This window comes from Neocloeon triangulifer, unplaced genomic scaffold (genome assembly GCF_031216515.1).
Source record: "Neocloeon triangulifer isolate White Clay Creek 2 clone unplaced genomic scaffold, ASM3121651v1 ptg000001l, whole genome shotgun sequence".
Classification (NCBI taxonomy): domain Eukaryota; kingdom Metazoa; phylum Arthropoda; class Insecta; order Ephemeroptera; family Baetidae; genus Neocloeon; species Neocloeon triangulifer.
In genome coordinates this window covers 6,958,225-6,984,685 of record NW_026775544.1, presented here as the reverse complement: position 1 = coordinate 6,984,685, position 26,461 = coordinate 6,958,225, and the positions used below count along the sequence as shown (strand labels likewise).

The 26,461-nt window shown below is 37.1% G+C and overlaps 4 protein-coding genes across 14 annotated transcripts; 2 read left to right on the top strand and 2 right to left on the bottom strand.

Annotated features, from left to right (window-relative positions):
* Positions 1 to 3,214: 3,214 nt before the first annotated feature.
* LOC132194445 (transport and Golgi organization protein 1) lies at positions 3,215 to 10,703 on the bottom strand. 9 transcript variants are annotated; one of them, XM_059616082.1, is made up of 20 exons: positions 10,523 to 10,703; positions 9,487 to 9,620; positions 9,211 to 9,424; positions 7,739 to 9,133; positions 7,441 to 7,547; positions 7,278 to 7,391; positions 7,104 to 7,220; positions 6,959 to 7,036; positions 6,537 to 6,761; positions 6,305 to 6,472; positions 6,080 to 6,251; positions 5,761 to 6,028; positions 5,605 to 5,706; positions 5,255 to 5,401; positions 5,015 to 5,111; positions 4,893 to 4,960; positions 4,768 to 4,835; positions 4,124 to 4,570; positions 3,668 to 3,739; positions 3,215 to 3,586 (listed from the first exon to the last, which is right to left on the bottom strand). In XM_059616082.1, the coding sequence occupies exons 1-19, from the start codon at positions 10,626 to 10,628 to the stop codon at positions 3,717 to 3,719; spliced, it is 4,050 nt and encodes a 1,349-aa protein (XP_059472065.1). In that variant the 5' UTR covers positions 10,629 to 10,703; the 3' UTR covers positions 3,215 to 3,586; positions 3,668 to 3,716. The 9 variants fall into 9 exon arrangements, with proteins under 9 accessions (XP_059472065.1, XP_059471982.1, XP_059472229.1 ...); XM_059615999.1 differs by having other exon boundaries at positions 3,215 to 3,574; XM_059616246.1 differs by having other exon boundaries at positions 3,668 to 3,736.
* Positions 10,704 to 12,189: 1,486 nt separating this feature from the next.
* On the top strand, positions 12,190 to 14,785 carry LOC132194907 (acetyl-CoA acetyltransferase, cytosolic). Its single transcript, XM_059616535.1, has 7 exons — positions 12,190 to 12,549; positions 12,975 to 13,096; positions 13,181 to 13,293; positions 13,353 to 13,785; positions 13,838 to 14,023; positions 14,124 to 14,286; positions 14,338 to 14,785. Exons 1-7 carry the CDS (start codon positions 12,504 to 12,506, stop codon positions 14,454 to 14,456), a joined length of 1,182 nt encoding a protein of 393 aa, XP_059472518.1. The 5' UTR covers positions 12,190 to 12,503; the 3' UTR covers positions 14,457 to 14,785.
* A 462-nt stretch (positions 14,786 to 15,247) lies between these two features.
* On the top strand, positions 15,248 to 20,068 carry LOC132201805 (pre-mRNA-splicing factor ATP-dependent RNA helicase PRP16). Of its 2 annotated transcripts, XM_059628304.1 has the most exons (17): positions 15,248 to 15,429; positions 15,502 to 15,604; positions 15,706 to 15,890; positions 15,947 to 16,085; positions 16,146 to 16,366; positions 16,421 to 16,623; positions 16,680 to 16,865; positions 17,018 to 17,179; positions 17,305 to 17,466; positions 17,554 to 17,796; positions 17,857 to 18,003; positions 18,057 to 18,486; positions 18,544 to 19,026; positions 19,079 to 19,220; positions 19,283 to 19,598; positions 19,648 to 19,865; positions 19,926 to 20,068. In XM_059628304.1, exons 1-17 carry the CDS (start codon positions 15,255 to 15,257, stop codon positions 19,996 to 19,998), a joined length of 3,588 nt encoding a protein of 1,195 aa, XP_059484287.1. In that variant the 5' UTR covers positions 15,248 to 15,254; the 3' UTR covers positions 19,999 to 20,068. The 2 variants fall into 2 exon arrangements, with proteins under 2 accessions (XP_059484287.1, XP_059484279.1); XM_059628296.1 differs by having other exon boundaries at positions 16,146 to 16,623.
* Positions 20,069 to 20,130: 62 nt separating this feature from the next.
* Positions 20,131 to 26,394, bottom strand: LOC132201826 (lysophospholipid acyltransferase 6). 2 transcript variants are annotated; one of them, XM_059628330.1, is made up of 11 exons: positions 26,236 to 26,394; positions 25,896 to 26,171; positions 22,741 to 22,886; positions 22,599 to 22,676; positions 22,399 to 22,490; positions 22,228 to 22,339; positions 22,029 to 22,167; positions 21,832 to 21,973; positions 21,570 to 21,778; positions 20,911 to 21,108; positions 20,131 to 20,856 (listed from the first exon to the last, which is right to left on the bottom strand). In XM_059628330.1, the coding sequence occupies exons 2-11, from the start codon at positions 25,980 to 25,982 to the stop codon at positions 20,422 to 20,424; spliced, it is 1,638 nt and encodes a 545-aa protein (XP_059484313.1). In that variant the 5' UTR covers positions 25,983 to 26,171; positions 26,236 to 26,394; the 3' UTR covers positions 20,131 to 20,421. The 2 variants fall into 2 exon arrangements, with proteins under 2 accessions (XP_059484313.1, XP_059484322.1); XM_059628339.1 differs by having other exon boundaries at positions 25,896 to 26,299.
* Between the last annotated feature and the right edge of the window lie 67 nt (positions 26,395 to 26,461).

Genomic DNA, 26,461 nt, shown 5'->3' with positions numbered 1-26,461 from the left:
TATCAAAATAAAAAATTAAATAAAATTTCCAAAATTTTCAATATTTAAAAAAATCAAACGGTCCAGACTCCAGACTGAAGTTATATTGACCACTAAAATTTTTTCAGAATTTCCAATTATATACATTTTTATTGACCTTTAGCCTAATAATAAAAATTCTTAACTGAATATTTTTACTAGACCTCACTTACTGCGTAGCCTTTGATTTTCAAAGAGATTGTTAATTTTTACTTTTGAAATTAAAAACTATATTTGGCAATCCTGCTAGCATCAAGTAAAAGTGATCTTTTCTTTGGAGAAACGATACCCACAGATATGGCTACACACAAAAACATATAGCAAGTATGCCGGTTGGATGACTCAATAATGCAATAGTTTGCATTCAGTAAACGCCACTCGCTAATGGTTTTATTACAGCTCGTGTGAAATTCATTAATACTTCCAAGAAAGCAATAAAGCTATTAATTAAATAATGAAGACGGTCTGTTGCACAAATAGTCGGGTCTTTCGGCCAGACGTATGGTCGGTTTTATAATAAAAAAAAAAAAAAAAAAAAAAAACGCTAATACGCACAGGTGAGTGAGCGAAAAGTTCACTCACCAGACGATCCCTTCATTCATTCATTCGAGCCAGCGCGCGTCACGTGGAGAGAACTAAGTGTGTCACTTTCGCAAGCTGCTGTTAAATTTTGCCCAAGGCAAAGACACTTTTGCCTTTAAAAACCATGATCGTCGACTACTTAAAAACCAGACGGAGTCAAATTTTTAATTTGACGCTCTTATTCTTATTAAGTCGCCTTTCCTAGAACGCTGATCTGACAAAGACAGGGCGTGTGTAGCGCACCTTTGTGAGGTATATACAGGTTGGCCCATAAGTAGTCCGTGATCTTTGACAGCTCGCCACGGGCGAACCGTTGGTCGAATTTGAAAAATCTGCACAGATTCTGAAAGCCCAACTTTCTACAAATTTGCCTGGCTTAGTAAGAATTTTGGCAGAGTTGAAATTGTAATTGTTTTAAAAGGAAAACTAAAAAATGAGAAAGTGCCTTATGGGACTTCCCATATAGCAGCATTATGAGTGTCGGAAGTTCAAAGTGAAAATCATGTTTTTTAGGTAAATCGACCCTCCTGAACACGAATCCGTGGTCGGTTTTTTGAAATTCTCATTATTTCTAATTTTGTCCCTCAATTTGCAAATATTTGCAAAATGTGCCAAAAAAACTAACACGTGGAGATAAAAATCTGAAAATTGCTGGAGGGGTGGATCTTGAACATAGCAACAACGTAATTTTTCCATACTTGCTATTTTCCGGAAAATTGACCATTTTCACAAGGGGTCCACGTTTTGGTCGATTTCCCGATTTTTATGGGAGTTAAAAACAAAACTTAAAGTGATTCTGAAAGCTGATTAAATTTCCTATCTTTCTTCTGTGAACATTAACTTTCCAACACTGGCTGCTTTTCCGGAAAATTGAAGAAAAAAATTAACTTATTTTTCCCAGAGAGTATGCAACCCGCAACAGAAAGTCGAAATAGCCAAAATGTAGCTTGGTTCTTTGGCAAGACACCCCTAAAATTTCAAAACTTTTCATTCAGCCGTTTTTCCGCAATCGCTGATTTTCCCGACCCCTTTTGGGAAAAATAAAACTTTTCCGGAAAGTCATGTGTGATGCATCATTCGATTAGGCACGTCAAGGAGATGCTAGAAATGAATTTTTATCAAAATCGGATCATTTTTCAAATTTTCAGAGCAGTTTGAAAAATGAACTTTTTTTAATTTACAAAATCTGCTCTGAAAATTTGAAAAATAAACCGATTTTGATAAAAATTCATTTCTATCATCTCCTTGACGTGCATAATCGAATGATGCATCACACATGCCTTTCCGGAAAAGGTTTATTTTTCCCAAAAGGGGTCGGGAAAATCAGCGATTGCGGAAAAACGGCTGGAGGAAAAGTTTTGAAATTTTAGGGGTGTCTTGCCAAAGAATCAAGCTACATTTTGGCTATTTCGACTTTCTGTTGCGGGTTGCATACTCTCTGGGAAAAATAAGTTAATTTTTTTCTTCAATTTTCCGGAAAAGCAGCCAGTGTTGGAAAGTTAATGTTCACAGAAGAAAGATAGGAAATTTAATCAGCTTTCAGAATCACTTTAAGTTTTGTTTTTAACTCCCATAAAAATCGGGAAATCGACCAAAACGTGGACCCCTTGTGAAAATGGTCAATTTTCCGGAAAATAGCAAGTATGGAAAAATTACGTTGTTGCTATGTTCAAGATCCACCCCTCCAGCAATTTTCAGATTTTTATCTCCACGTGTTAGTTTTTTTGGCACATTTTGCAAATATTTGCAAATTGAGGGACAAAATTAGAAATAATGAGAATTTCAAAAAACCGACCACGGATTCGTGTTCAGGAGGGTCGATTTACCTAAAAAACATGATTTTCACTTTGAACTTCCGACACTCATAATGCTGCTATATGGGAAGTCCCATAAGGCACTTTCTCATTTTTTAGTTTTCCTTTTAAAACAATTACAATTTCAACTCTGCCAAAATTCTTACTAAGCCAGGCAAATTTGTAGAAAGTTGGGCTTTCAGAATCTGTGCAGATTTTTCAAATTCGACCAACGGTTCGCCCGTGGCGAGCTGTCAAAGATCACGGACTACTTATGGGCCAACCTGTACATTTTATAATTGTTTTTTAATTTTTTCATTAATATCGGTCAATGGATACATTTCCTCTTTAGCCAATAAAATAAGCATTTTTATTTGAAGACAAAAGTGTATTTAATACACTTAATAATATTTAATAATATTAAATCATATTCTCTTGTAGTCAAACTTCAAGAAGTAAAATAATTGAAGTGGGAAATTTTTGGCATGGAATCATCACACTTTGATATCCACATTTCATTTTAATTTTTATGATTTTTTTTAATGTTTTTTGTTTTAAATTAAGGCATTGGCAATATTATGTATACGTTAGCAATGAAAACTGTTTTGTTTTATGAGATGAATGAGGAAATATAAATTCATGTTTATCATCATACCTTGCAAATTATTTTATTCAATTATCCAAACTTCTTACATCATTTAGCAAATCATCATTAAAATTTCATAACTGGCAACATAACAGAACCACAAGTAATCAACATACTTTTTAAATTTTATTTTCCACTTTCAATCAATGTACATTGCATACCCTCTAATTTTCAGTACAAAAGTTGCAGCACAAAATTTATGGTGCAAAAGTGTATTATTTGTGGGTTTCTTTCCAATCAAACAGTTCTGCGAACATTAATTGCACTCTCTCGTTCGATTATTTGGAAGAAAAATAATTGTTTGCGGTAAGAAAATTATTTATAAAATATAGATAAAAACTTATGAATTCTTGACTTTGAAATGATATGGACAAATTACTGCTGGACCGAGTGCAATGGAAACTAAATGGGATCACAGGAACAACTGTAGTAGCATAAATGAAGGGTTCATATTATTTTCCTCTCTTGCCACTACGATGACTGCTAGATTTACCAACAGAGTCAGAGGACGAATGACCAGAACTCACAGTAGAACCTAAAAAGGCCACTTTTTTAAAATCAAATAATCCAAAAAATTTCATAATGCAAGTCAAAAACAAAATAAGAGGAAGATTGTATTAACACATACCAAAAAATAAGGATAAGGAGCAGGTAAGGGCCAATTAGGGCCATAGCAATCATTTGGATTTATCATCATCTACTGAAAGTAATTAAGGGTTACCAAAGGGTTACCAAAGGGTTAAGGGCTCAAGTAAAAACTAACTTCAAAGTAAGTAATCTTAATTCTATGATAACAAAAAAAGGTGGATGTAAACAAAATTGTTGCTGTTGAAAATTAAAAAAAAAAAACAAAAGCAGACAAAAATTTGAAAAGCTACTGACAAATTAAAAATGACAGCAACCTTAATTTTTATGGTTTTGATGCTTCTAAAGAAGTCCAAAAGCTCCGAACTTTGGAGAATTTCTTTCGCCCTTCTCAGGTGAAAAAGAGCAGCAAAAAACGAAGAAAATATTCATGCCCGTTTCATGCACATGAAGTTGTTAACAACTAAAGCCAATAGATACTACAAAAAGAGCTGCTCACCTTTGAGTTCCTTGTCCCTGGGCACGGGCCTGAAACCAGCTCGAGACTCCTCCCAAGGTCTGCCTGCAGAATGATAGGGCGGATAGTCGTGATTGCCGCCCCCATACGGGGGTGGCGATGGCGATCTACTTCCGTACCGATAGCGAGGCAGCGAGCGGTCAGAAGCAGGGGAGCGTGGGCGATAGGGCGAGCTATTGTAGCGGTCCGGAGGTGGAGGCGAGAAGTGGTGAGGAGGTGGTGAGCTCATTCGCCCAAGAGGAGGCGGCCGCCGGTCAGGGTAAAGAGGCAAAGGTGGAGGTGGTGACTGCATGTACTCCGGGGGCGGGGGAGGAGGCATGAAGGCACTCAGTGGCGGAGGTGGAGGCAACATGTAGTGCGGGGTTGGCGAGTCACCGATGTGAAGGCCTGGCGAGGTTGGTAACTCACCCCCATTGCTCTCCATCGATCCTGTTATAAGGAGAGGAATTTAACTACTTGTCTAGCGCTTCTGCTACTGCTTAAGGGTTTTGCTTCTAAACTGGCAACTTGTTATCGTGATTTTTTTCCACAAATCGGATTACTGTATTATTTGTGTAAGCAAATTTAAGGCTTCTTGTTATGTTTAAAATCTCTAATGTGTGAGCATAAAAGGTGAAATGACTTACTTAACGGAGCACCCTTTCCATCCTCACCATTTTGTACTAGAGAAGTGCCTTTCTCTAGCATGGTAAGTCTGGAAACACAATGTATAAATTTGATTGCATGTTACTAACACTAAACAAAAAAATACCTATTTCTTAGTGTACTCGATTCTTGCTTAGTTTCGTCTAATTTTCTTTCTGCTTGTCTTGCAGCGATCTGAAATTTTTTTTATCACAATGCACTGTCTTGTTAAAGACACAAATTATTTACCCAATTTTCATGTGCTTTTTTCTCCAGCGTACTGATTTGACCTTTAAGGCTTCTCTCTTGGTCAATAATTTCATGTTTTAACGTCTCATTTTGAGTTCTGAAAACAAGACAATGATTTATTTACTATTTTATCAGAAAATCAAGTAGTCACAGCAATAAGTATTCGCAACCAAAACTATATTCTAGCAAAACAATTTACTCCAAGCAGCACCAATCTACTCGAGCCTCCTAAGAAAGTACCCAGTAATTTTAACAGGTGAATGATGGACAATTTTGACAGGCGTTGCTGGGCGAGGAGGCCACTGCTTGCTGAACTTGTTGTTAGTGATGTTTTTTATGTTGGGAAAGTCTATACTGTTCTGTCTCTGGATGCGCATATCATTGCAACTAACACACGACATTAGTGACCACTTGCAAACCCTGATAAATATATTAAAATTTGGTTGTTGTAGCCGCAAAATATTTGTGCGAGCGGCAATTACAGACAATATTATTAGATTAGTTAAAAAAGACCTCATCTGAATGGTGAAAAATATATCAAACAGCTTGCAGCCAAGGTTTTCTTTTTTTAACATGAAAGGACTGCTTACTTATAGTTTTCGATTTCTTCCTCCAATGACTTGATTCTGGTCTGCGTTGAGCTTGCGTCTTCATTTTTCCTGACACAGATCGCTTCTTGGAAGCCAAGTTCCCTGCAAAAACAATCATTTGAGAACTCTTATTTTAAGTAAACTAATTAATATTACTTTTGCAACTGAGCTTCTTTTTCTTTGAAGTAGTCGGAGAGAACCTCAAGACGAGTAAGGGCGTCTTGCTTTTCTCTCTCGGCTGCTTCTCCACGCTCGTGCAGCTTTTCAACTTCAGCTTTGATTACTCTGACGTGGTCTTCCAATAGCTGTCTAGCATCTTCCTCACACTGCAGTCTCTCTTTCAGCACATCTCTCTCACTCCTCAGCAGCTTCAGTTCAGCCTGAGCTTTACTTACATCCAACATGGCCTCCAATTTTTTATTTGCTGCAGTAAGAAAAAAATATTAAGGATGAAAACTTCTTTGAATCTACTGACCTTTATCAGAGTTTACATCACTCATTGTTTCCAACTTTCCAATGCTTTCTCTGAGAACTTCCAGTTCAGAATTTCTATGTTTCAAAGAATTTTGTGATTCAGCCAAACTAGCTTCGCTTCCTGCTAATTTCTTCTTCAGAGCATCTACCTCTACTTCTCGCAGATTAGTGGCCTGTACGATCATTTTTTTTAGAATAAACCATCAGTAGACTGTAATTTATTCACCTCTTGCAATTGATTGGCAAGAGTGTTGCAAGCTTCCTCTAATTCTTGCTTCAATGCATTCTTTTCTCCTTGAGTTCTTTCTAATGAATCAGTCATGCTTGCAATTTCCTCCTCCAGTTCATAAATCTTTTCATTCGAGGCATCTAGCTCCGCTTTGACTTTCTCGTTCTAAAATAGTTATAAATACCCATTGTCACAAATAATAATTAAGAGTTAATGTTAATACAATTACCTCCTCGGTCTTTGCACTCAGAGCTTGGTTCATTGAGCTGATGGTTGCTTGCTGCTTGTTGAGCTGAGTCTGAAGAAGCTCAACACTTTTGACGAGATCTTGAGATCCTCGCTGCGTTGATAGAAATTCAGAAAGCATTTTATTTAGTTCAAGGCCAGCCTCTGTGGCTGCTTCGAGTTCCGATTCCAAAGACTTAATCTGCTCCTCTTGTTCTTCGCATAATCTCTGTGGGTAATTACATGTTTGCACAAAATAATTAATTTGAAAACATGATACCAAAAATGGCAAACCATGCAGAAGTGAAAGAAGAGAAAAGGCACTGTGAATTGAAAGATATGAAATACAAACAATTTATATGAATTTGAAATATGTGCAAGCATGCATTTCCCGAAAGCAACCCCCAGATTACACAAAATTCATACCTGTGATTCAACGAGCTCAGCCCTTATTTCAAGTATAGCTTCTGATGAGTCTGTAGTGGTAGTTTCAATGCCAGAAAGCTGCAAATTATAATGATATTGTTTAGAAATCACAGTTAACTTTTACAGATTAAATTTGTATTGAAACCTTTTCATTTGTGTTCTGAAGGTCCTCTTTTAAAATCAGGCACTCTTTTGTTGAAACCATTAGCTCCCTCTGCAGATTGTTGATCTTTGATATTAAAGCTCCATCTCGTTTCATTTTCTACAACATCAGCATTTTTGAGCACAAAAGATAAGATGCAAATTTTCTTGGCTTTACCTCAATATAATAGTGACCGAGGGTGAACAAAAGTACAGTGATGGCAGTGATTACCAAATATAGAAGGGTGCCAGAGGTTGCTACTGTATCCCAGTCCATGGCCGAGACTTGCTGCTGCGGGCAAATATTAAAAATTACCGCATCTCTTTTATCAATTTATTACTTCTGAATGGGGCTGCTGATGTGGATAGTGAGTATAAGAGTCAGCTGGTACTTCTGCTTGCTGGGTTGGAGTGACGCCAATGTTGCCGCATGAGACAGCGTCGCATGCTAAAAATAAAAAGTTGATGCGCTTACTTGTAATGATCAAAACATTGCAATTTTAAATATTTAATTATAATATTTAATATATTTAAAACCAGTTATATGTGCGTTTTAGTGCGCTTATGTGTTAAAATTTTGTCATTCTTTCAATTCAAATTTAACCAAATAAATTAATTAGGTTTAGTAAATGATTATACCTTTTTCTGTCTCTTCAGTCACAGGCTCATCTGGCGCAACAGAAGAACTCCAGAACCAAGATCCCGTTGATAGACCTTCTTCAGCAGGCTGTTCCTCTTCAGCCAGCAATTTTTCTGTGATGACCTCCTCAGGAGTTGCATCAATTTTCTTCTCTTCTTTACTTGAACTTCCAAACAAATTGTAAACCCAATCGGCAAAAATTCCTACTTCTTCTTCCTGAGTCTCATCATCAGATGGATTTTCTATAGTTTCTTCAACTGTCTTCTCACTCTCTGATGTTTCCAAGACCTGAGGCAGGACAGTAGTTGATTCCTCTACTGCTGGTGCAACATATGGATCTGTTGTTTCTTCTACAACTGGGAGGTCATTTTCCTCTACAACGGGAGCTGAGGGCACCGTGATTGTGTCCTCGATGACTTGACCAGTCTCATAGTTTTGATAAGGACTGAAAGTTATATCTTCATCCTTAACAACTTCTACTAACTTCAAATTTTCTGTTTCCACAGAAGCTGTCTCCTCAGATGTAACTTCTTCGATTGAATTGAAGGTAGTTTCTGTTGTCACTTCCTCGCTGTAAAGTGGTACTTCCGATGAAGATAATTGTTCAGCCGAATCAATTGACTGAGTTGCGTCCTCCTCAATTGGAATATTTTCCGTTGGAATGGGAATATCATGCTCTGGTTGAGTGATGCTAGGGTAACTGGAATACTGATAATTTATTTCATCTGAAGACGGAGCATCTACTGTTTCTTGGTAAGGGTCTGGTACTGTCTGAACTGGGGGTTCCTCTGGAAGAATCTGTTTTGCTGTAGGGATTTCTTCTTGATGAGTCTCCAAGTCACTTTCTGGCGTCTGCTCTTGAATGCTAGCTTTTGCAGAGAGGAGATTGATCTCGGAAAGATCCACAGTTTTATCTTCCGGAGGCTCTGGGGTCACAGTCTCAGTTGCCTGCTCCTGAGTTTCTTCCATCTCCCCAACCACTTCTTCTTGCCCAGTGTCTACTGTTTCCTTACTTCCTCCATCCCCACTAGATTCTAACCATCCAGTCAATGTGTCACTAAGATACTCCATGACGGAATCATCCTTCGCCAACTCGGGTGGCTCCGAAACTGCTTCCATACTTACTCCGTCAGTTTTATCCTTATTCAGAAGCTCGTCGTCTTCCTTTTCCTCTTCAAGAGGAGGTGTTTCAGGCTCTGGTGTTGCGTGCTCTACAGCTGGTTCTTCTTCAGTTGGTGGGGTTGCTGTAGCTGTCATCTGTGGTGATGGTGGAATAGTGTCAGGGGGTGGTGGTGGGGGCCTAGTCTGTTCGACAGGAGTGACGGTTTTGCCAATTTCGGCATCTTCCGGCATGTAAATTGTGGTCCCATCCACTACTATCACATTGGGTTCTTCTAAAACATAATAGAAAAAGAGTTTGAAAGAATCTCAATAATTGTAAGTAAAAAAAAAAATTTAAAAAAATAAATACCTTTTGTTTCTTCATTAGCGTCCGGCAAAGGTGTGGGAGCAAAAGGCTTATCGGTGACTTCGTCAACTTTATTTTCATCTGCTGATGCTTTCTCTGCTTGTTGGGCCAACTGCTCCAGGCCCAGTTCTGTAGGAACTGTGTACTTAAGATTGCTGTTCAGGATTTTTTGTTCCCTAATCAAGCTTTTTGGCACATAACCACGCTTTCCGTCGATCTATATGAATTAAAATTTTTAGAGTAATTCAAGGGATTTTATTTAAAAACTAAACTGCTCACCTCTGCACCCCAAAGGTCAGTGTTCTTGCCAGCTGACTTGCTGTAGATGACGATCTTGTCTGAAGGCTTGAAGGAGAGGATCCTTGCGTCATCGCTGTTGTAAGACAACACTGACCGTGCTATCGAAACAGGCACTGCAAACAATTATGGAATAAGCTACAAATTTTAAGATAATGATTAATCGATAGTAAAAATTATATATTTAGAGCATGCCAACGAAAGTGCTTTTGCGATGGCTTTTGTTTTTCCCCTTTAAAAAATTAGCTATATGCTGCCTACTGATAACTTTCCAAGGTTTCAATCTCACTTGTTGAGCACTGCTTGGAATGTGAAAATCCAAATCACCTTTCTTCTTTGCATTTCAGTGGTTTCTGCGTGGACTAGACATTGCTCACGCATGCATTGTTTTATGTACTGTCGCAATAATACCATAGCAAAGAACCTTTGTGTGAGCATATCGAAATATTTATTGATTTATTTAAAATAACTGTCACAATATTAAATGATTTGTGTGCCACACTGTATAAATTTATGGGCGTGGAAAATTTTAAAAGCCTAGAAAAATAAAATATTGCAAGGGAAAAAAGTGAAAAAACCACCTCGATAAATTATACTTTTACGCTCAAGGCTGGCTCCAGGTATATATTTTTTTAGTCATCAGTTTAGGTATTAAATAAATATAATTGATATGAAATGATAAGGTATTATTATAATAATTATGTTACACAAAACGAACAAGAAACGTAAATAATTATAAAAAAAAATTTGGCATTCATTTTTCATTTGCGAGGTTTTTATGGTTATTATGGCAGGAGATATGAATTATAAAATTCTATTATTAATTTAAGTTTATTGGAGAGCAGAAAAAATATGGATTAATTTTGTGAACGAAGAACGAAGCACGAAAAACAACGAAAACGTCTCGTCACCAACAAGCAAATCTGGTACCAGCAGGCCACTCTTAGGTGATACAGCAAAAGGGGCTGGACGGTAGAGTGAACATTGGATTTTTCGGCCCGATTTGAGCTCTACTCACCTGAGCAATTTTCATCGACGCACAGCCGCTGGTCGGAGATTCTAGCGTGAACTAACAGGAAAACTGAGAGCGAGCAAAGCACGAGAAATTTGGCAAAAATATGCATTTTTCAGAGAAGGTATTTTGAACAGAAGATACACGTCAACATCCTGCTAGTCTCTGATACCAGATGGCAGTGCAGTCGGCTCTTCGTCGCTAAACAAAATTTTTAGCCAACCCAACCCATTTTCCAAGCCCGCGGGGCACGGGCAACAAGGAGTACAAGGACCTGCGAGGTACGTCAAATTTGCAAAATGCATATTGCTCACAAAACAACGAAGGGACTAGAGACTAAAGGGTCCAAAACCGCTAAAAACGTCATTAAAAATTCTAAGCGTAAGCAATCATTTTCCTCGTTTGCTTTTTGCTTTTGGAGTTTAAAGCATTAATATGAATAAAGCGGAGAATGAAAAAAATAATATTTAATAATAATAATTACAATAATTATTGATACAAATTTTTTTTAAAACATTTTTTGCTATTCTTACTAAATAAATCATTGCATGTATTTAATTTATAAATTAATTATTATTAATTAATTGCCAAAGTCCAGATTTTGCTATCAGTTCAGTCTTTATTTCCGTGTAACTAATTTATTTCCTATTTTCAATAAATGTATGCAGTGAAGAATAAATTATGCAATAAGGCTTACTATAATTCCGTGGCGAATATGAGACCTTTTTTATGTTTTATGTTTTTTATGTCGCAAAAAAATGGACCTATCACCGGGCCTTATCTGCCCATATACATCACTCGGATGACTTTTCGTGCTTAAAATGTATGTATGTCATTTTTGTCAATTAGCAAAATACAGCAGAGGAATACTATATTTACACCGATTTATTTTATATATTTGGAAAGTCTTTTATGTCACACGTCACACAATTAAATTAAAAAATGTAACCCTAAAAACATTGAAATTTTAGCCTGGCAACATTATTATCTTTTACTATTGTGTGCCGTTTTGTTCAACAATTTTCTTTTCTTCGCTATTATATATAACAAAAACTTTTTTATGATAATTAAATTTAAAATAATGTTTTTAAGACTTTCGTCAAATAAAAAATTTCATTACAAGATATAAAAATAATTTTTACCCCTCTTCAATCATTTTTAAATTAAATTTTTGTGTCATACAATTATTTGGATTTTAGTCTAAAAATATCTTTACCGCGGGATCTAAAAAAAACTGTTTGGGCAGGTTTGTGCATTGATATTAAATTATCTAACAACGACTCTTCTTGTTGGAAAAATATCGCGTCGAAAACTTACTGATTTTATATTTTTTCAATGAATAAACAAATAAGTACTCTATCTTATAATTTACTTTTGATATTGTTAATCGTTAAATTGAATATCACATAACGAATTTTAATCAAGATAATTTTTATTAACCTTTTTCTGAGTAAAGACTTTTTTTATATTCTGCAATGATCTGAATATTGATTTAATGCTTATTAATTCTGTAGATTATGTATGCTAACCATAATTTTTACTATTGTATAAAAATATCAAAAATTCAATTAAATTTTGTACAAAATTAAAATGACGTAATGCTATTAATCTAAGGAAACCCACCGCACCCTCTTGCCTGCCGCGAGCGCTGCAGCGGCGCTGTTTTCATCAGCTGGCCAGGCAAACTAAACACGAGGATCCGCTCATAATAATAAAAAAATATTCGTTCTTTTGTAGGCTACGCGCTCCTCACGCCGACCGATGTCGAAGAGAAAAGAGAAATCGACTCACTTCTTCTCACTCTCGTTGCTAGTGGGTCGCTTCCTCTACCCAAGAATTTGTGAATGAAGAAGAAATGAGGCTCCAGTCGTCTCAAAAGTAAGGTCAAGCGTCAAGCCCCGTCTCTTTTGAAGAGACCGCAAGAAGAATCTGCATTGGTAATATCCTTCATACTTAAAAAACACAGTGCACAGTGCAGTCCGAGACGATGGAACGAAAAGTTGTGATTTTGTCTGCAGCCCGAACGCCCATAGGTATGAGCAAATTGAAGATTTATGATATATTTGAAAATAATCACAAATAGTTATTCATGTTCTTATTGGATCTGTCATTATGGCGTAGAATGTATGTAGGTCCAAATAATAGAAACAACCTTCTTCTCAAAAGATAGTTAAAATCATCAGAAATTCAGTTTATGCATTGAACCCAATTGAACCTATTCACAGTTAAAATCGTCTTAAATTTTTTGAATTGATTAAGTGAAAATAAACATTATGTGTATACATACATAAATATATTTATTTATGAAAATTTTTTTAATAAATTGATCAATAATCGAGGTTTTGACAATATTTTTTGTTAATGGGGTTTTTTCAAATTAAAAAAAAAATATAGATATGTGTATGAGCAAATACTTATATTTATATGACGTTTCTCATTCAAAAATTTTATTTATTAGGTTCGTTTTGCGGTGCACTTTCTACGCTGAAAGCACACGATTTGGGCTCCATTGCAATTAAAGAGGTGCTGAAAAGAGCAAATCTGGATTCCAGCCTTGTCGATGAAGTCATCATGGGCCAAGTAAGCGTGAATTATTTTATTTTTGTACTTTTTTTCTTTTTTTCCATCAATAAAATTAAATAATTTTTTACATAAAAAAAATAGGCTCTGAGTGCAGGCCAGGGGCAAAATCCTGCAAGACAAGCTTCAGTGAACGCAGGAATCCCACATTCTGTGCCAGCCTACTCCATCAACATGCTCTGCGGGTCTGGACTAAAGTGGGTTTGCTTCAAGTTATCTAGAGTTTTAATTCTGTACTAACTTCACTATCTACTAGGTCTGTTGGCGTTGGAGCTGCATCGATTTTGAGTGGCTCGAGCGATTTTGTGGTGGCTGGAGGCCAGGAAAGCATGAGCCAAGCGCAGCACGCTATGTTGCTTCGGACAGGCGTCAAGATGGGTTCCGCAACGTTGGTAGACACGATGCTGTCCGATGGACTGACCGATGCCTTCATAAACTGCCACATGGGCATCACAGCTGAAAACGTGGCAAAGAAGTGGTCAATCACTAGGGAGGATCAAGATCAAATGGCACTGGCATCGCAGAAAAAGACTGAAGCTGCCCAAAAAGCAGGTCACTTTGACCAAGAGCTGATCACCGTTTCTGTGCCTGTCCCACGGGGAGAACCAAAGTTAGTTTCGGCTGACGAATACCCTAAACACGGTGCTACCTTAGAGGCCATGACCAAGCTCAGACCCGCCTTTGACAAGGCAGGTTTTATATAATCTTTTTTTGCATTTTATAAAAATTATTAAATTTTAGTCCGGAACTGTAACTGCTGGAAATGCATCAGGAATCAATGACGGAGCAGCTGCTGTGGTTCTTGCTGACGAGGGTGCCGCCAAATCAAAAGGATTGCAGCCTATTGCAAAAATTGTTTCATTTGCTCAGGCTGGAGTCGACCCAGCTATCATGGGAATTGGGCCAGTGCCTGCAGTTAAGGCAGCTGTATGTTATTTTCCTTAATTTATTTACCACAAGCGATGTATTTATGCTTTTTCATAAGAATAGATAGTTAATTTTTTAACACCTTCTTGTTTGTTTAAAGGTTGCAAAAGCCAAATGGACTTTGGAAGAAGTAGACTTATTTGAACTTAACGAAGCTTTTGCTGCTCAGTCAATTGCAGTAGCTAGAGATTTGGGCATTGATAACAGTAAAGTTAATATCAACGGAGGAGCTATTGCTCTGGGCCATCCCATAGGTGCCTCTGGTGAGTAAAAAAATTATGTGTTGAACTTAAAAAAATTTATTTCTTTTATAGGTGCCCGTGTGCTGGTTACATTGCTGTATGCCTTGAAGAGGACTGGTTCTAAAAAAGGAGTAGCTGCTCTTTGCGTTGGTGGGGGTATGGGGGTAGCAATTTGTGTCGAGATTTGTTAGTTTGGTAACAAAAATTTTTAAGTGCAAGTAATAGAAAGAGGGACAATAAAGGGCGTAAATTTTCATATTGCCTCATTTAATTTATAGTTGGATGTTAAAACTGTACTTCAGTATTTTTTATTCATTTAACTTTGCACAATATTTTGCCAGTATTTTAATCCAATTTTTTTTCTTACTGAATCTTTTATCAATATTATATTACATCATTTTAATATTTTTTGCTACAGATGATAATATTATGCTCAAGCACCTGTAATACTTTTCTAGGGTACCATACAGTATACCATACAAAATAAATACCTTTATATTGTGTACTATTTTTAATTGTTTTAATATGAAATAAAATCAGTATTAAAATGACTTCTTTATTTGTCTGATTTTTAAAATCAGATTGTTTATATTTTAAACTTCAAAAATTTCAAATCAAATTATTCAAAAGCAAGATAAATAAATACAACTTTCTAACCTTTCGCAATTTTTTCTATTAACTAGTTCTCACAACATTTTTCTAAATTTGAACTATTATTATATTATAGAAGTGTCATTGTAACTAAAATAAACTTACTGAAATTTGGAACATTTTTTCAACAATAATCAGTGATTTTTATCTTATATAAGATTGAGTTTGAGCTTCAATATCATAAATACACCCTTATCGAGTCGAGTATATTGAACCTTCATAATAATATTTTGGTGGATTTTCGCAGATTAGCCATGTTCGATTCAAATTTTCGCGCTGCAGCACGTGTCGAAGTGGGAAAACTGAAAAAACAAAACAGTCATAAAACAAAAACAGCTATGGCGGCACTCAATGTTGACGACGAATCGGTTTACCGACTCGAAGGATCCAATTCTGAGCAAAAGGGTGGTTTGATTATCAAGAAAAAAATTAAAAGTGAACCTGAAGATGATGACTTTAAAAAGCCGATGTTGCCTACGTCCGGATCCCTTCTTGGCCTCGACAAACTCGCTGGTAAGAAGCTGAACATGAATTTCTCGTACATTCCTATTTAGATTGATATTTAAATAACTTTGCGTTTTTCAGCTTTGAAGCGTAAAGAAAACGAAGAAAAAAAGCCCACATTGAAAAGTGAGAATGATGATCAAGAAGGTGATCAAGCAAACAAAAGGACGGACAGGAAAGACAGGTGAGTTTTGAGTTTTCTGAAGACCAGAAATAATTTTTCCACCATAATTATTGATTTGCTTGTATTTTATATTTTGGTTAAAAATTTAATGTTTACAACAGAAATTACCGTTCTAAATATGAAGAAACCCCAACACATACGGGTGGCATTTCACGTGAAGCAAAAGAACGATTAGCAGGCAGACAAAGCAAATATCAGGAAAAAGGAATTCATGCCTCTTCGAAGCGACCGAGACGCGACGATGAACCAAGGTCAAGAGATAGAGACAGAAGAGATCGTGATAGAGGTAAAATTTTTAAGTAATTATTAATTATGTATTTTTCTTCAATACTTCTGGTGCAGATCGAAGAAGAGATCGAGACAGGTCAGAACGGAGCTACAGATCAGAACGATCAGGCAGGTCCGATCGATCAGAGCGTACCCCAAGATTCTCGGATGAGCCAGAAACTCCAAAATTCCGAGGAGCTAGAGATTTATCTAGGTAAATCAGGACATTTGAATGCATTTTAGAGCCTACAAATTCAATCCTAAATATTTCCAGGTCTACCTGGGATGAAGACGAACCGTCCGGCCAAAGGAAATCAACATGGGATTTTCCCACTCCAAGTTCTCACAGGGACCATTCTGACTGGTCTGAGAGAGGCACAGAACGTGGCTGGAAGAGGAATATAGATGAAACCCCCATGCCAACTCCAACTCATAAGTACAACGCTTGGGCAAGAGATAAGAAAAAGTCTGGTGCCACACCAGCAGTGAAAGGAGGTAGTTTAATAAAACGTAATTCTTACGCCAAATGGTTATATTTTAAAAATTTAGATGGTAATGATTGGGAAGAGTACGAAGACTGGGAAGATGAGCAGAAACGACTTGACAGAGAGTGGTATCAAATGGATGAGGGTTACGATGATGCTCACAATCCCTTTTCTAATGTGTCGGAAGACTACACAAAGAAGAGGGAGGAGCAGCTTGAGCAGAAGAAAATAAAAAGAATGTCAGCTCAGCAGCGGCAAATCAATAAAGTATAAATATTCTTTGAATCCATTTGTGGTTGAAAATGTTAATCAATTTACTTCAGGACAATGAGCTTTGGGAGAGAAACAGGATGCTCACATCCGGAGTTGTCCAAGCTGTGGATTTAGATGAGGACTTTGAAGAAGAGAGCGTAGCTAGAGTTCATTTGCTAGTGCATAACATTGTCCCTCCATTTCTCGATGGCCGCATTGTGTTCACTAAGCAACCAGAGCCTGTTGTCCCAGTAAAGGTAAGAATCCAGAGGTTTCGGTGGGTGTCGAAGGAAATAAAGACCCCACCCCCAGGAAATTTCTTTCCTCGTACCTCTAACCCTGAATTGATCTCATGATCAAAATTATTACAATTGTTTTAAAAAATGTATTAATTTAATTTCATGACCAGGACCCAACCTCAGATATGGCGTTGGTTGCTAGAAAAGGTTCAGCGCTTGTTCGTGCATTCCGTGAGCAAAAAGAAAGAAGAAGAGCTCAAAAGAAACATTGGGAATTGGCTGGAACAAATATTGGAAACATCATGGGTGTTCAAAAGAAAGAAGAAGACCGGGTAACAATAATAAATGAGAAAATATATATTTTTTTTTTAAATTAATAAATAGAGTATTTATTAAACACAACTAGGTGTATAGCGGGTTCCTAATGAAATTAATTGATTCTTATTTAATCTAATAGGATGAGAGGTTGAATGACAAAGATGAAACTGACTATCGTACAGACCAAAAGTTTGCTCAGCATATGAAGGACGATCCCGGGAACAAAAGCAGCGATTTTGCAAAAAAGAAGACGTTTACAGAGCAAAGACGATACCTTCCTGCATTTGCTGTTCGACAAGAGGTATAAACAATTAATCACTAATTAATTTATTTACATTCAAAATAAATTTGTTCCGTGAAAATGAATTAAACTTTTTTCTTTTGATAGCTTTTGAATGTGATTCGTGAGAATAATGTCATCATTGTGGTTGGTGAAACCGGCAGTGGAAAAACAACTCAATTGACCCAGTATCTGCATGAAGATGGTTACTCCAAGTATGGCATGATTGGCTGCACACAACCGAGGAGAGTTGCTGCAATGTCTGTGGCAAAACGAGTTAGTGATGAAATGGGAACGGTCCTTGGTGAAGAGGTAGGATATGCCATCCGCTTTGAAGACTGCACCTCTGATGTAAGTTTTAGTTGTTATTCATGAAATAAATATTTTTTTTACATATTTTTTCAATCGTAGAAAACCATCATTAAATACATGACAGATGGTATTTTACTACGAGAATCCCTCAGAGAGGCTGACTTAGACCACTACAGCGCAATCATTATGGATGAAGCTCACGAAAGGTCCCTTTCGACTGACGTTCTTTTTGGCCTCCTGCGAGAGGTAAATATTTGAATTTATTATGTTTCAAATTTACTATTTTTTTTTTTAAATAGGTTGTTGCACGGCGAACAGATCTCAAATTGATTGTCACTTCGGCCACCATGGATGCAACCAAATTTGCCATGTTCTTTGGAAATGTCCCAGTTTTTAAGATCCCAGGTCGCACTTTCCCTGTTGAGATTGTTTACAGCAAAAATCCTGTTGAGGATTACGTTGACGCAGCAGTCAAGCAGGCTCTCCAGGTGCACCTTCAACCAACTGTTGGAGATATTTTAATCTTCATGCCTGGCCAAGAGGACATTGAAGTGACTTGTGATGTGCTGACTGAGCGTTTGGGGGAAATTGAAAATGCTCCCCAACTTGCTATTTTGCCCATTTACTCGCAATTGCCATCTGACCTACAGGCAAAAATTTTTCAAAGGGCACCTGATGGACTCAGAAAGTGCATTGTGGCTACAAATATTGCTGAAACTTCGTTGACAGGTAAATTCCCTCATTTTTTGTTACAAGCGCCGTTAACTTTCATGTTTGATATTTCAGTTGATGGCATTATATTTGTTGTGGATGCTGGCTACTGCAAACTGAAAGTCTACAATCCTCGTATTGGTATGGACGCCTTGCAGATCTATCCAATCAGCCAGGCCAATGCAAATCAGCGTTCTGGAAGGGCTGGCCGTACAGGTCCAGGGCAATGCTTCAGATTATATACCGACAAGCAGTACAAAGAGGAGCTCCTTGCTGGAACAGTACCTGAAATTCAAAGAACAAATTTGGCCAATACCGTTCTTCTTCTGAAGTCTCTTGGAGTGCAGGATTTACTGCAGTTCCACTTCATGGACCCTCCTCCGCAAGACAACATTTTAAATTCAATGTATCAACTTTGGATTTTGGGAGCTCTCGATAACACTGGCAGCTTGACACCACTTGGCAGGCAAATGGCTGAGTTTCCACTTGATCCTCCTCTATGCCAGATGTTGATCGTTTCCGAGAAGATGGGTTGTTCTGCTGACATTTTAATAATTGGTAAGGAAATGCCTATGTTTTTTGCAACAACTTTTAATTTTCATATTTGCAGTGTCCATGCTGTCAGTTCCGTCAATTTTCTATAGGCCTAAGGGCAGAGAGGAAGAAGCCGATGGGGTCCGAGAGAAGTTTCAAGTTCCAGAGTCTGACCATTTAACCTATTTAAATGTGTATAATCAATGGAAAATGAATAAGTAAAGAACTCAAATGTGTCAATGACTCAGATGTGCCAAACTAAACACTTTTTTGTTTTCAGATACTCGGCAAGTTGGGCTAACGAGCATTTCATTCATATCAAAGCTATGAGGAAAGTTCGAGAAGTCCGTCAACAGTTGAAAGACATTATGGAACAGCACAAAATGAGAGTCGTCTCATGTGGCACAGATTGGGATGTGATTCGTAAATGCATCTGCTCTGCTTATTTCCATCAAGCAGCTCGTCTCAAAGGAATTGGTGAATATGTCAACTGCAGAACAGGCATGCCCTGCCATTTGCACCCTACATCAGCCTTGTTTGGAATGGGCTTCACGCCAGACTATGTTGTTTATCATGAGCTCATCATGACAGCAAAGGTGAGGAAATTCATTATAACTGAAGCCTTAAACTTTCATTATTTTGCAGGAATACATGCAATGTGTCACTGCGGTGGAAGGCACATGGTTAGCAGAACTAGGGCCCATGTTCTTCTCCATTAAGCAAGGTGGTAAGTCAGGCAGAGAAAAACGACAATTGGCCCTTGTGCATCAACAGACCATGGAGGATCAGATGTTAAAGGCTCAGGAGGAAATTGAGGAACGCAAGAAAGAGAAAGACCGGCAACATCTGGCAAGCATTAGGAAGTAAGAAAAACATTCTTAATTGATGTTTTTGATGCTTAAAATTGTTTTGGTTATTAACAGAGCGGAGGTGATTGAACTGGGCAAACGAGATCCAGGAACACCTAGAAGGACACCAAAACGATTGGGGTTGTAGCCAGTTGTAGGTTTTTCCGACGAGGATATTAAAGGCAAAAATTTATTTTTAAAAAACATTTCTGTTTCCATGAATCCTATTCTTATTTTTCTTTTAGGTTTTTGCAACTTTTAATAAATAAACACTGTGAAATATTTTGTTAGATTTATATATTTAAGTGTAGAGTTTGATAAACATCAGTAAAGAGGGTTTCATATTCATTTCTGCGAGGAACCTTAACTTAAGTATTATGATCAGATGCCATTTAAACCTTCAATGACATCCACTGGTCCTTTCTTAAGTTAATGACTACCTCAAAAAGTTGATTACAAAAATTATATTTGATATTTTGTTCTGAGGACTACTTAATTTTCCAAAAAAAGAAGCATGCACTTGAATTGTTTTAACAATCAGCTCACAACCTGGAGCTCCCAGTGGCCCATTTCACTCTGTGACGAGAGCAGTTGAATTCAGCTTCAGCATTTTGCCTGAGTCGGCCAGCACAACGTCTCTGAGAAGGTGACGTCGTCTGGCTGAGGGAGACAGATTTGGTGGTGGGACTAAAATGAGATCACCGTCCTGGTCTTCGAGGCCAGCAGCAAGTTTAACTTCTTCCTGTGTGCGTGCTGCTTTTCCAGTTTTGGAGTCAGAAGGTGCAGTTGGCATCAAGACAGGCAGGATCATGATGGCAGCTGCGGCCAACAGGTGATACCACCAGTACATGTGACTGTAGATTCGGATGCATGGCCAGAATTCCAGAAGTACAAAAGGGAAGGTTACGTAGCCCATCAGCACTCTAGTTGCCAAGAATGTAGTCCAATCGTACATCTGCTTGTAATGAATAGAGCCTGTGAAGTGATGACGTAGACACCTCCTTGCCTAAAAATAAGTTTTCCATTAACGATAAATAGGTAATTTAAATATTTATCATACCGATCTTGCAGCAACTGTGAAAAGAGCACCAGAGAGGAAAGTCAGGTAATATCCAGGGTGGAATCCATGCCAAATGGCGCTTAAAATATAAGTCTGCAAGGTGCGCATCTTCGTGTTCCTCTCATAAACTAGCAGTCTGAGCCAAGTTGAAGTGCCTTTGTTCCAAGCCGAAACGGAATCACGGAGACTAGTTCCCGACTGGTAATAAAAATTTTATTTATTTATTTGAACTGCCACAAGATGGTTGAAAAAACATATACAAGCATGATAGAAACGGGTTATAAATGCAACAAATGTGTCGATTAAAAGAGACTTATTACTTACCGATTCAATGAATCACTGGTTTGCAAAACATATATGAAAGGTAAATGAGAACATTTAATTACATGCAGTTATACAGCATTCTCAGTCAAGGGTAGTACAAAAATTAAAGTTAGGCCTACAAAGTTGAGATTTGCAAGTAAAATTTATATAGTAAAGAAGGTTATGATCCCTATGATCAAAATGTATTACAGAGATCGAGAGATTTCAGTTAAGACGTATAGAAGGCACAAAAAACTGAGTCACAGGAAAGAGAAACAATTAACAATCTGCACCACATCATTCCAAAAACTTCCAACTTGGCACGTAGTATTTTAAAAGAAAAGATCAAAACTTACTTCAAATCCAATGACATCAATATTGGAAATAAGGTCCCAGGTGGGTTGTTCTTTTGGATTTGTGGGAACCCTGAGGCCCAATCCAGATGCATTGGAGATGGCGTCAGCCAATAACCATGCATGATAATACTTGAGGCGCACCAACGAGGTTGCCACTATCAGGTACAAAATTTGTGCTGGAACTCCTTTCGTAGTCAGAAACTCTGCATCTAAAATTTAGACATTTAAAATATTGCCATAGTTCATTTGGAAAATAACTGACCTTTAACTCTGCCAATAGGGAAGAGTGGAATCATCCACAAGAAAAATACTAGGCAAAAAATGCTGCCAGCTACCTTATTCAGAACTGCTTTCATAGGTGATGGCTCTACATAGCTGTCTTTGAACTTGCTGTTGTTTCCTTGCTAAAATTTCATTGTTCTAAATGTCTTATCAAAATAAATTATTCTCATAACTTACACTGGCCAAAGATTGGCATTCAGCAAGAGCGACTCCGTGAATATAGTTATGATAGTCGTTGTAAAGGACCAGTGGGCCTGCCAAAATGGTTTGGAATTGTAATACAAAGCTGAAATACTCAAGTGGAGATGGAAGATTTCTGTAAAAGAAAAATTTTATTCAGCTTTGGCTTAACACACAATATTTATGCCGATTTTACTTGATTGCATGAAGAGCCTGCATTGGTTTCAACTTCTCCTTCTTCTCGACATTGCCATCATGCAATGAGTAAGCAAGTGATGTGACTTTTTGAGTGACCACCATCATCGGCCCTGTTAAAAAACATTAAAAATGAACTGCATAATTTAGAAAGGAAAAGATTACAACAAACCTGTCACATCAACCGAGAAGAAATTCTTCTCAATGAATTGATGATACAAGTGTATCAATGATAAGTAGACAAGTGAAATGAAAAGGACAGTCCTGAAAATTTATTATTTTACGCAATTAGATATTATTTTGGCAAAGACAATAATTAAACAGAGGTGTGTGTCGTTTATAGGGTGGATGAGAGGAAGGAAAAATACTCACCTATGGGCGGTTGTTGGTCCCTGCACTTTCATCATGATGTAACAAATGGTGGGCATGCCCAATATATGAATCGTTCTCCTTTAAAGCAAAGAAAATTAATACCAGCAGTGTTTGAGGCGTCGCTTGCAAAATATCGACTCACTTGCCATAGCAGAACCACGACAGGGCAATGCCAAATAGCAGACATACCCTGTGCCTTGTGGTGGCAGAAACTTTTGCAGGGTGTAAAAAGGTGCGCAGAAAGGGTGCTAATAACAAGGCGCAAACAAGACCAGCCACAAAATTGATCTGCAAACAAAATAAAACGCTTGTAAGCAAAAATTAAATGGGGAATAGTTTATTTAAATTAGAAAGGTATTTTTTTTTCATCATATTTAAAATAAATGTCTGTAAAAAAATCATTTTTAAGGGTATGTTTTTGAGTAGTTATTTAAATAATGCGGTTTAGTACGTAAATTTTCAGAGAAATTTATTATAATTTAAAAGCAGTTAAGCAGTACATCTCTACATCAAATAATGCGTATAATATATAAATATAGAATAATATATTTTTTGGGTCCAGGATTATAGATTTTTAATTTAATATTATTTTGTGTTTTTCAGAGATGTGCACCATTAATTTTTTTTTATTTTAAACCATTTTAAACACATCATATTATCATGACAGATAAAATGTGCTTGAAAGACAAAATGCAGCTAGATAAATTTTTACTTCAAATCATAAATATTCTTATCATGTTCAGCTAAAAGCAGTGTCGTAAATTCACGACGAGTGGGGTGAAAATTTTTACTCCCGTCACCATAAATTGAAGAAGTTGCGTGTGCTTTTAACCAGCCTTGCTTTCCTAAGTAATGACAAGTAGCCAACTCATGCAACTATTTTTAATCACAAAGTGCAATAATACTCCAGAATCTATTTCCAACTTTTAACTCGAATCTTTCGCAATACCTTTAAGACCCTGTTTGACCACGCCCAGTGAGCCTAATTTTAAATTAGCCTAGAGCAAATAAAGGAGGCAAAAAGCAGTGAGATCATTAGAGTGGATCACGCCACGTCGGAATCCACCAATTGTCAAGTAAACTCTTATCACACGTTTTATGTCTAGTACAGTGTGCGTACTGTTGTCTCTTTTGGCACAGGAAAGGGAGATAAAGATTTGTTTACAATCCTCAATATTTTCAGTCTTATCAGATGACAGGGTGTAAAGATAAAACGCTGACGACACCGAAAAACTCGCTTTTAAGGAAAAACGCAATTTTTGCACAATATTTCAAACATAAACTAAGTGAAATTGACTTGGTTAACAGAACAAGAAACAATTAACCACCGCATTAACTATTTATGGTAATTTCCATATTTAAAAAAAAATCTATTAGCAGTAATTTGCTAGTCAGATTAGCAAAAATTTATTTTGAAGCATCCACTTATTTTTTTTCAAACAAATATATTTTAAAGTGAAAAAAATTGCACGCAAAAGTGAAAAGACAGTACTCGCCGTTGCTGTATACTTGGCATGCATTCAAACCAATGTGCGGCGTACACACATTCTCAAGAAAAATTCCAGCGCGGTGTCAATGAACCACAATAAGAGCGCGAACTATTATTTATTTTGTGTTGACCCAATCCCCTATCCATCCATCTATTAATTAAAAAAATGGGCTGACCCGGTCTTTTGATTTATTATGGACAGAGGACGAAGAAAAGTCAAGTGACTCGCTTGGGAAATGCGAGCCGCCGGACAATTCTTTCCTGTTCGCGCATATATGACGTGTGCCAGGTGTGTTCGAGCAGCAAGTTTCGAGCATAGCATGGCGCAGACTTGCTGACCTTCCATAAAGTGTGTGATGAAAAATGCAGTCGGCGGTAGTTCTTTCTCCCTGACATTGAAAGTGCGTCTTCCGCAATTTGAGGCGAATTAATTACGTTTCTAATCAAGACAAATAATTAATTTAGTAAATCTTAATTAAAAATAAGAAAATACACAAATTTATGTATCTTCTGCTTGTATCAATAACGATTATACTGATAAGAAATAATTTGTAATTCCTGAACGAAAGGCAGATCTTTTAAAGTCACCCCAATACAATTAATAAAATATTCATTATTTTTTAATATAATTATAATTTACTTAATTTTAATCTAAACTGCAAATGCATATTAAATAATTATTTGATGTGCTTATAAGATTTGGAAATTCCGTGGTATTTCTACATCAGCATCAGCCCACGTAAAGTCCACACATTTTAGGCCATAAATGATTCATCCTTGTTGTGAAAAACAACTGAGGGAATACAAATTCTGTTTTTAACTTTTTATTTAGAAAAAAATGCTGCAAATTATACTGTTAACATTATAAATTCGGAGAAAATAATCCCAATGAAGGAAAGAGCTAATAAGCAAAATAAAAATTGCGCTCTTTCATTAAAAAATCTTAAAATTCGTTTTTGAGTATGTCAATGTGAAACACCAAAAAATATTTTCGGATGGGTGACTTTCGTGGTCTTGCCAAGGTTGCAAGGTGATTACAGCCAGGGTATATTATTAGCTTTTTGTTGTGTTTATTGTTTTCCCGATTGCTTCAAAATTTGTTATTTTTTTCTCACAAGAAGACGCTTGCGCAAGGTCACGCGGACCGGGTCACTAAACAGGCAAACTTTCACTTGGCCGATGGTGAATCTACGGAGCTTGAAAGCAAACTTATTTGCGGCGATACTGTGATTTGAAGTATTCATGAATATCAATCAACTCAATTTGAATTATTTGTCAACGAGTCTGGCCAAATGTGACACTTGACCGCGAGAGCAAATTGTCACCCAAGAGAATTCACATTGCAAAGCACGCGCAAGCCAGTCATCGATATTAATAATACTATTATTTACATTGATATGTTTCTTCAAACATTCTTTCATATACTAGAACAAGAGATTTGTTTTCTTCTGAAAATCTATTTTGCCTTTCGTGCACAACTGTAAATAATATTGAGACCACGAATACGGGACTTTCGAATCTGCGCCTGATTTATGTACATGAGTGAGATGCCAATAATTAATGATTTTTTAAATGTTTGGTTAACAATATTGTTTACTATAAAATAACGCAGAGAGAAGAAAAAGAAATGAAAGAAGAAAGAATATTATTTGTGTGAAAAAAATATTTTTACTAACGAGGAATAAAAAAATTATCTTTATAAAAATTAACAGCCTGGATTAAAAAACCTCTTCATTTTTATTTAATATAGAAAAAATTGCGTGGGCGATGCTCAACTAATTTTAATAAAAAAAAAATCACTATAATACCTGATCCAAAGGTAATCCACAGTAATGTGAGAGTGGTGCCAATAGTTTGCTACCAGAATATTCAGGTGTAAAAGCTGCCTCGGCCATTATGTATTTCAGTTGCTTGCTGAAAATTCCAAAATCTGCCTTCCTCCGTTCTCCGACAGGCCGGCGAGGTTTACACCATTATGCGCTGTCAAAGGATTCGCCCGCGCGAGAATGCAGGGCAAAGCTTCTGAGGACGTCAGTTTATGAATGTATCGCACCCCACCGCCTCTTCTACCTCTCGTGCTCTTCCTGAAGCAGGTAAAGACACACAGATGCGCTAAGGATATGATCGAATTCACATCTTTTTCCTTACAATCTGCGAGGAAGCAAGTGAATCGGGACCGCTTGCAAACTTCTTGCTTCTCTCTCTCTCTCTGTCTGTTTTGGCAAAAAAGTGCACAGCGCCGGGGTGGAGAACGGGCCTGCGGGTGGTGTGAGCTACGTGGGCGTGTTACCATTCCCCTCACGTGGTCCACAAAACAAATTTCCCCTCTTTTCCACCGGGGGCACATCAACAAAGCTTTTGGGTGGCCATAACA

Excerpts from the sequence above, each read along its gene's own strand:
- LOC132194445 (XM_059615761.1), bottom strand. The coding sequence starts at position 10,628 with ATGCATATTTTTGCCAAATTTCTCGTGCTTTGCTCGCTCTCAGTTTTC. Across the intron at positions 9,134-9,210 it reads CGCTAATGAAGAAACAAAAG|AAGAACCCAATGTGATAGTA; the intron begins GTATTTATTTTT and ends ATTATGTTTTAG. Across the intron at positions 6,762-6,958 it reads CTGAGCTCGTTGAATCACAG|AGATTATGCGAAGAACAAGA; the intron begins GTATGAATTTTG and ends AATTACCCACAG.
- LOC132194907 (XM_059616535.1), top strand. The coding sequence starts at position 12,504 with ATGGAACGAAAAGTTGTGATTTTGTCTGCAGCCCGAACGCCCATAG. Across the intron at positions 13,097-13,180 it reads ATGAAGTCATCATGGGCCAA|GCTCTGAGTGCAGGCCAGGG; the intron begins GTAAGCGTGAAT and ends TAAAAAAAATAG. Across the intron at positions 14,024-14,123 it reads TGCCTGCAGTTAAGGCAGCT|GTTGCAAAAGCCAAATGGAC; the intron begins GTATGTTATTTT and ends GTTTGTTTAAAG.
- LOC132201805 (XM_059628296.1), top strand. The coding sequence starts at position 15,255 with ATGGCGGCACTCAATGTTGACGACGAATCGGTTTACCGACTCGAAGGA. Across the intron at positions 15,605-15,705 it reads AGGACGGACAGGAAAGACAG|AAATTACCGTTCTAAATATG; the intron begins GTGAGTTTTGAG and ends TGTTTACAACAG. Across the intron at positions 19,866-19,925 it reads CATCTGGCAAGCATTAGGAA|AGCGGAGGTGATTGAACTGG; the intron begins GTAAGAAAAACA and ends GGTTATTAACAG.
- LOC132201826 (XM_059628330.1), bottom strand. The coding sequence starts at position 25,982 with ATGGCCGAGGCAGCTTTTACACCTGAATATTCTGGTAGCAAACTATTG. Across the intron at positions 22,887-25,895 it reads GTGGATTACCTTTGGATCAG|ATCAATTTTGTGGCTGGTCT; the intron begins GTATTATAGTGA and ends TTTTGTTTGCAG. Across the intron at positions 21,779-21,831 it reads CCCTATTGGCAGAGTTAAAG|ATGCAGAGTTTCTGACTACG; the intron begins GTCAGTTATTTT and ends TCTAAATTTTAG.